General features: G+C 60.2%; 1 protein-coding gene across 1 annotated transcript; it reads right to left on the minus strand.

The window, feature by feature from the left end:
* Positions 1-4,404: 4,404 nt before the first annotated feature.
* LOC122832718 lies at positions 4,405-6,676 on the minus strand. Its single transcript, XM_044119757.1, has 3 exons — positions 5,022-6,676; positions 4,695-4,943; positions 4,405-4,610 (listed from the first exon to the last, which is right to left on the minus strand). Exons 1-3 carry the CDS (start codon positions 6,453-6,455, stop codon positions 4,428-4,430), a joined length of 1,866 nt encoding a protein of 621 aa, XP_043975692.1. The 5' UTR covers positions 6,456-6,676; the 3' UTR covers positions 4,405-4,427.
* Positions 6,677-6,983: the final 307 nt, after the last annotated feature.

Here is a 6,983-nt window from a genome sequence, read left to right on the forward strand (position 1 = left end):
GCAGTGTGCCGGTGCCGTTCGTTCGCTGTGCGGTGTTCACGGGACGCTGGAGTAGCGGATATGGATTGCCGGTGTTTCCGGACATTTTCGATCTCCATAAAAGTGTTTAAAATGCATTCCCCGAAACCTATATATCCCGGAAAGCTCGGACTCCGAGGAGTAGCCCAGTGCCGTTCTTTCCGCTCGGGGCCTTCGCAGGCCGAATTAAAATCTAAAACCGTATTTCCTTAAAACGGTTAAAATCCGCTTTCCCGGCGTCCAGCGGAGCTAAAACCCGGCTCACCAAAGCCAGAACCATGCGCTGATCCCGGCAAAATTATCCCCGCGGTTCCCGGACGAACTTGAATTCTCGGACCTGCGGAGGGGGTCCACGCAGCTCAGAACGAGTCCGCAGCGGCTCGGGGTCCCCGGATGCGCGCTCCGCGAGGCTCCGCTGATTTTTCGACTTCCATAAAAATCTTTAAAAATGCGTTTCCCCCGGGAAAGCTATATATTGCCGAAAAGCTTAGGCTCCGAGGAGTAAGCCGGTGCGGTCGTTTCCGCTCGGGACGCTCGCAGGGGCAGGAAAAATCGGAAGTGTCCCGCCCCAGAACCGCGTCCGAAAACGGTCGAAAATGCAGGTTGATCGGTCAAAATCGACCATGCTCCGATAGCCTGCGATCCAGAGAGCAGCCCCGTGCAGTTGAAACATTTTTAAGCCGTTCACAGAAGCCGGGAGAAGGCTGGAAGTCCCGCGAGTTTTCTGCAGCAGCTCCGGTCGCGGCCGTTCACCCGCGCGGACCAATAGGATTTCAGAGCTGTAAAAAAAAAAATCCCACCGGCAGGATTAGAAGAGTGAGTTTGAAAAGAGCACTTGGGGCGAAAAATGACTAAGTCCTTCGACTGACAGTCATTTTGTGGACTTCCAGGGGCTCTTTTCTGACTCCACATACCGATTTCAATGGCCTTTTCCAGCATTTTCGGCCGTTTTTCCGCAAATCTCGGTACGGTTCTCTGCTTCGCCGGGGAGTAAAGTGACGGGCTCTGGCCGATCCGGTGCGTCTTCCCGGCCTTCCTGAAGGGCCGAGGGGGTCCTCTGGTTCTGTTTTGAGCTCCGTGGATGCGTGGAAGCCAGGGTAAAGACGGGCCGGTCTCAGGCCGACGAGGGCGCGCTGTCAGCGGGCTTCAATCCCCGCGGCGTGCCTCCCGGAGGTCTGAGCGCTGATGCCTGTCTCCGTACCACCAGCAAGCTCGCACCCTGACCGATCAGCACACGTGGCCCGCCATGGGTGGCCCCCGTCTGCCCCGACACCCTGTGTTGGCGCTTAGATGGACGGTTCATCCAGCTTTGCGGCGCTCGCCTCCAGGCTCGGACGCACATGGGCGTTTCAGGACCTCGGAGAGGTCCTGCTTAACAGTCCCTCCGGGGACGGACAGGGGGTCGGTCGGTCCTCAGGGGCCTGCCGGGGCCTCCCACCCGCGCGGTGGGAGACCTGAGCCCCCCCTGTCCGTCCACGGGAGCTGTTTTCGCCCGGGTGCCCGCGGTCGAACCATCGGTAGCGAGACCGAGACGCCCCGTCTCTCCTAGCGGTCCTGCACCGCAGCACCGCAGCGGGGTTGCGGACGCCGGGTCCCCAGGGCCCGGTGCCCGGCTCCGCGGTCGCTGTGGACGTCCCAACGTTTCTCATGCCCTTTCGAGCTCCGGTTCCCAGCACAAGGGTGTGTGTGGTGGTGTTTGGTAAGCCGCAGGGGCTGAGGGCTCTCCCCCGGACGACAGGGCGCACGCCGTGTGCCTGCCGGGGCAACCCGATCCGCAGCGGCGACCCAAGCACGCACGCACACACGCTTGCCTGCCTGGGGTCTCCTGGTTGACCCTGTCAGTATTACACCAACCATATGCTTGTCTCAAAGATCGAGCATGCAGCCTCACGGGGTGAGACTGCAGAATGGCTCGTTAAATCGGTTACGGTTCCTTCGATCGCTCCTCCGTTACTAGGGTAACTGTGTTCTTTCTGGAGCTGGTGCATGCAAACGAGCGTTGAACCGGCGGCCCCCTCCTCCGGGGGCGGGGCCGCCGGGGATGCGTGCATGTATCAGATCCGAAAACCGGCGCAGGGTGTGGTGTGCTCCCCTGTTGCAGCGGACACCCATCCCGCCGGGTTGTTGCGTGCCCCATCGCGCAGAGGAACCCCCGCCCCGCCGGCCTTTGGTGACTCTAGTCATGACATTGTTCTTACTTTGGTACCGGTGGAAAATCTAGAGCTAATACATGCAAACGAGCGTTGAACCGGCGGCCCCCTCCTCCAGGGGCCGCCGGGGATGCGTGCATTTATCAGACCCAAAACCCGCGGGGTGTGGGGGGGGCCCATCTCGCAGGTTCCCGCTACCCCGCCCCGCCAGGCTCCGGTAACTCTAGGTCTAAGCCGATCGCTGGGCCTCCGTGGCCGCGACGTCTCATTCGAATGTCTGCCCCATCGACCGTAACGGGAATCAGGGTTCGATTCCGGCGAGGGAGCCTGAGGAAAATGGCTTAACCCCCATCCAAGGAAGGCAGCAGCAGCAGCAAAGAATGGCTTAACCCATCCAAGGAAGGCAGAAGCAGGCGCGCAAATTACACGCTCCAGCCTGTGAGGTAGTGACGAAAAATGACAATGCAGGGCTCTTTTGAGGCCCTGTAATGGGAACGAGTACACTCTAAATCGAAGTTCCCATTGGGGGGCCATCACAGTGTGCCAGCTGCGATGGCCCACTCCGAACGAGATTCCCAATGTAGGGCCGTCGCAGCTAGCACACTGCGATCCAGCCCTTTGTCGGCCGACCTCCGGGGCCTCCGGGGCCTCCGGGGCCTCCGGGGCCTCCCTCCCTCCCCTTCTGGATCTCTGCCTTACCAGGGCCACAGAATCGGTCTCACGGCTGGGGTCTTAACCCTAGACCCCAGCCGTGAGAGCCAAGCCGTGAGAACCAAGCCGTGGGGTCTAAAGGTTAAGACCCCACGGCTTGGCTCTCACGGCTGGGGTCTCAAGGTTGAGACCCCAGCCGTGAGAGCCAAGCCGTGAGAACCAAGCCGTGGGGTCTAAAGGTTAAGACCCCACGGCTTGGCTCTCACGGCTGGGCTCTCAAGGTTGAGACCCCAGCCGTGAGAGCCAAGCCGTGAGAACCAAGCCGTGGGGTCTTAACCTTTAGACCCCACTGACGCTCTCACGGCTGGGCTCTCAAGGTTGAGACCCCAGCCGTGAGAGCCAAGCCGTGAGAACCAAGCCGTGGGGTCTAAAGGTTAAGACCCCACGGCTTGGCTCTCACGGCTGGGGTCTCAAGTTTGAGACCCCAGCCGTGAGAGCCAAGCCGTGAGAGCCAAGCCGTGGGTCCTGACCGCTGAGCCCCCCTTCCCCGGGGCTCGATGGGGGGGTTGTATCCCTCCGCTGAGGTCCAAGAGCTCAGCTCTCAGCCCTGGGACCTCCACAGAAGGGGTCAGTCGGTCCCCAGGGGCCGGCTGGGGCCTCCCTGCGCGGGGAGACCTGAGCCCCCCTTCGCCCCCCTCTGGGGCTCTGCCCTGCTGCCTTACCAGGGGCACGAGCATCCAGGGCTCGCCCACTGGTGGGTTTAATCCGCGGTTGGGTGCTTAAGTGTGGGTCCACGGGCTGTTACGGTGCGTGAGGTTCTAGCACCAAGCCCCCGGTGTGTGGTTGAATGTATCCCAGCATGGGTGTCTCCAAGTGTGGTTGTCAGCAGCCCTTTGCTGGGGCCTCGTGCGGTGGTACGAGCTTGACCCGAAGCCGCAGAACCCGAAAGTCGGATGGTACTTCAAGACCTTATCTAGAAAAACTCCACCGGAAGGTTTGAGAGAGGGTTTTCGAAATGACCCATTTTTTAATTTTTTTTCTAAGTGTTAGGGAGGCTCTCACTCTGGGTGTGGTGTGGCCCAGATCCCCCCACCCTTTTGGGGGTAAATGTCAGAGAATCTGCGGGCCGGTTCTCTGGTTGTCTGGTTCCCAGCGCTGAGTTCTCAATCTTGGGTTCCCAGCGCTGAGCTCTCAATCTTGGGTTCCCAGCGCTGAGAAACAAACACTTAGAGCCCATAACTGGTTGTCTGGGGCGGTCTTTCTTGGGGAGCTGTGCCCGAAATGGTGGCTCTCTCCCCGGTCTGGTTGCCTTCTGAACTTCGGCACGGTTCAGAGGCATGTTGAAATCAGACCCATACCAAGCAAGAAGAGACATGAGACAAATCAATCAGTTGCACAGTTTATTTTTCAGGGAATCTGCAGGCTGGTTCTCTGGTTGTCTGGTTGTCTGGGGCGGTGTGTCTCTGGGGGCTCTGCCCGAAAGGGTGGTTCCCTCCCCGGTCTGGTTCTGAACTACGGCACGGTTCAGAGCCACGTTGAAATCAGACCCGAAATACCAAGCAAGAAGAGACATGAGACAAATCAATCAGTTGCACAAAGTTTATTCAGTCATTGGGAAGGCGGAAATGCAGGCTCCGGAGCTGTTTCCCGGGCTTGGTCGAATCTTCTCCGCATCTCAGCCATCTGGTTGACATCTAGCTGGAGGGCGTAGAACTTGTCGGCGGTCCGAGTGTCGTGGCACATGACCTTTGACATCTGGTTGCGTACGTCGCTGCATTGTGTGTTTCTGGACTGGAGCGGCACAAGGAAAGATGCGGGGTCACAGGCCATTCCCGGCGGGACACTCGGCGGTGCTTTGCTGGCTGGGTCACTTACCATCGTGGCCACAGCTGTACGCAGGTCTGTGAGTGAAGGATTACCAGGTAGCATCATGGCCTTCCATGCCCTCCTGGCGAAGGCTGTGATGTTGTTAACGCGCCGGTGATTGGTGTTGAACATTACGAGGTCGGTGTTGGGTTTCAGCTTTGCTCGGATGCGCATCCACGCCTCGAACCAGCCGAACTCCTCGTGCGTCAGGAACAACTGGGCACAGCCAAAGGCCCTTGCGGTCTTGTGGTTGGTAACCTATGGAGGTAAGCAGAAAAGGAATTAATTAATTAATTATTGAATTGATGAGCTGGGTGTCAGAGCGAGCGAACTTACATTGATTACCACCCCGGGAGAGTCCGGGGACGACGACCTCCTAGCTTCCCCCACCTCCTGCACCGTCATGTTGGTTACGACCCCTGCTCGATGGCCGGAGGTGGAAGCCAGGAAGGTCGCGAGAAACCCATAGAGTAGGTGTCTGAGCGAAATGTCGTCCCTCCTCCGCGATGATCGCTCTAAAAGCCTCGGGATCCAGGTGTGACACTGGCCAAAGCACCTGCGGAGAATGTCTGGGGTTACACAGCGCTGCACTTTTTCCCCCATCACCCGCAGTTGTTGCAGAAGCACGGGCGTTCCTATCTGGTTGTTCGCTTGCTTCAGGGCTCGGATGATGGACACAATCTGTGTCTTTGAAAGCCTGGAGCTCCGCGGTGGTGTCTCGGAGAAGTATGTCATAAACTGTCGGACGTTCACAAGGTAAACTTTGACAGTGGTTATGGCCCTACCCCGGCCGGTCAGGTCTGCCGGCCAACTGAGGACGCGCGCTGCGTCGTTAAGGAACCTCCAGGAACCGAGCCCGGTCTTCTCCGAGGCCATGTGGGCCAGGAAGGCCCGCAATCTTCCCATCTTTGAGGTAACATTTTCGAGGTGCTTTGAAGAGGGCATAGCACCGACTAGATGTGTCCTGTACTCATCCAGGTACCTGTCTACAACCACAGGGAAATCGAGCGTTCTACCAACCGTGGTGGAGGTAGGGAGCTGGCGTTCCTCCTCCTCGTCGTCCTGCTGGCGGCCAGAGGGCGGCAGCCGGTCCGGCGAAGGCCGGGGCGGAGAAGGTGAGAAGCGGGGCGGGCTCACCGGTGGAGAGGGAGCTGGGCTCGCTGCTGGAGAGCTAGCTGCCGGGGATGGTGTTCTGGCCAGAGGTGGTGGGCTGGCCGGTGGTGGAGAGCGCTCCGGGGATGGTGTTCTGGCCAGAGGTGGTCTGCTGGCTGGTGGAGAGCGCTCCGGGGATGGTGTCCTGCCCGGAGATGGTGGTCTGGGCCCTGGAGAGGCCGGTGGAGAGCGGGGCGGGCCTCCCGGCGATGGTGTCCTCGCCGGAGATGGTGGGCTGCGAGCTGGAGAGGCCGGTTGCTCCTGGGCGTCCAGATCCAGCCGCGAAGCAAGGCGTGGGTGTGGTCTGGTCGCTCGGAGCTCCCTCAAAAGCTGGACAGTCCGCCTCCGTCGCAAAACCCGAAGGGCCCGCCTCTTCTCCGCCTGCCTGATGTCGCGGTGGCCCTCGAGCAAGTGGTGGTAAACCCACGAACCCTGGTAGCGGCAGCCGGGCAGCGGGCAGGGCATCCCCCGTACCGAGACCCTGCCCGTTGCCTGGGCAAGCAGGATGCGCCGCTCCCGCTTGTTCTTGACGCCGTGGGTGTCTTCGAGGTGATCTCTCATATGGCGGTATTTCACCTTACAAAGAGGGCAACGATACCTGTACTTGGAAGCCGTCATCTCTCCGTGGAAGATCCGATAGCAATGGGGAAGAAGCAGGTGCAATCCACCCGCTTATATACACAGCCCGCAGGAAATTATGCCTGGCGTCACTTCCGCCCAAGGCTGGGACCTCCGGCCGGAGACGTTCCCCTCAATTCCGGGCACCGGTGTTTGAATAGGTGCCCTCTCAACCTGGGGACGTCTCCGGCCCACCGCTGAGTCGCTTTTGTTACCGCCCTAAGGCGGGTTAGGGCCTCGGTCGCCCCCGCCGTGGGGCCGCGGCCCTCCGGACGGAAGTCCGCTCGCCCGCGGCTTCCGGTCCGCCGCCGGACCGTTCGGGCGGAAAGGCGGGCATCGTGTCTTTGGTTCCGTGGGTGTCAGAGTACGGATGGATGGATGCGTGGATGCGTGGATGCGTGGATGCATTTATGCAGGTGAGCGATTGAGTCTCTGGCTGGCTGGCTGGCTGGCTGGCTGGCTGGCTGGAGCTCCGGTTCGAGCAGGTGAGTGGATCCGTAGGTGAGTATCCGATTACGGTCAGCGCTT

This window comes from Gambusia affinis, linkage group LG06 (genome assembly GCF_019740435.1).
Source record: "Gambusia affinis linkage group LG06, SWU_Gaff_1.0, whole genome shotgun sequence".
Taxonomy (NCBI): Eukaryota; Metazoa; Chordata; class Actinopteri; order Cyprinodontiformes; family Poeciliidae; genus Gambusia; species Gambusia affinis.

Excerpts from the sequence above, each read along its gene's own strand:
- LOC122832718 (XM_044119757.1), bottom strand. The coding sequence starts at position 6,455 with ATGACGGCTTCCAAGTACAGGTATCGTTGCCCTCTTTGTAAGGTGAAA. Across the intron at positions 4,944-5,021 it reads CTCCCGGGGTGGTAATCAAT|GTTACCAACCACAAGACCGC; the intron begins GTAAGTTCGCTC and ends TTACCTCCATAG. Across the intron at positions 4,611-4,694 it reads GTACAGCTGTGGCCACGATG|TCCAGAAACACACAATGCAG; the intron begins GTAAGTGACCCA and ends GTGCCGCTCCAG.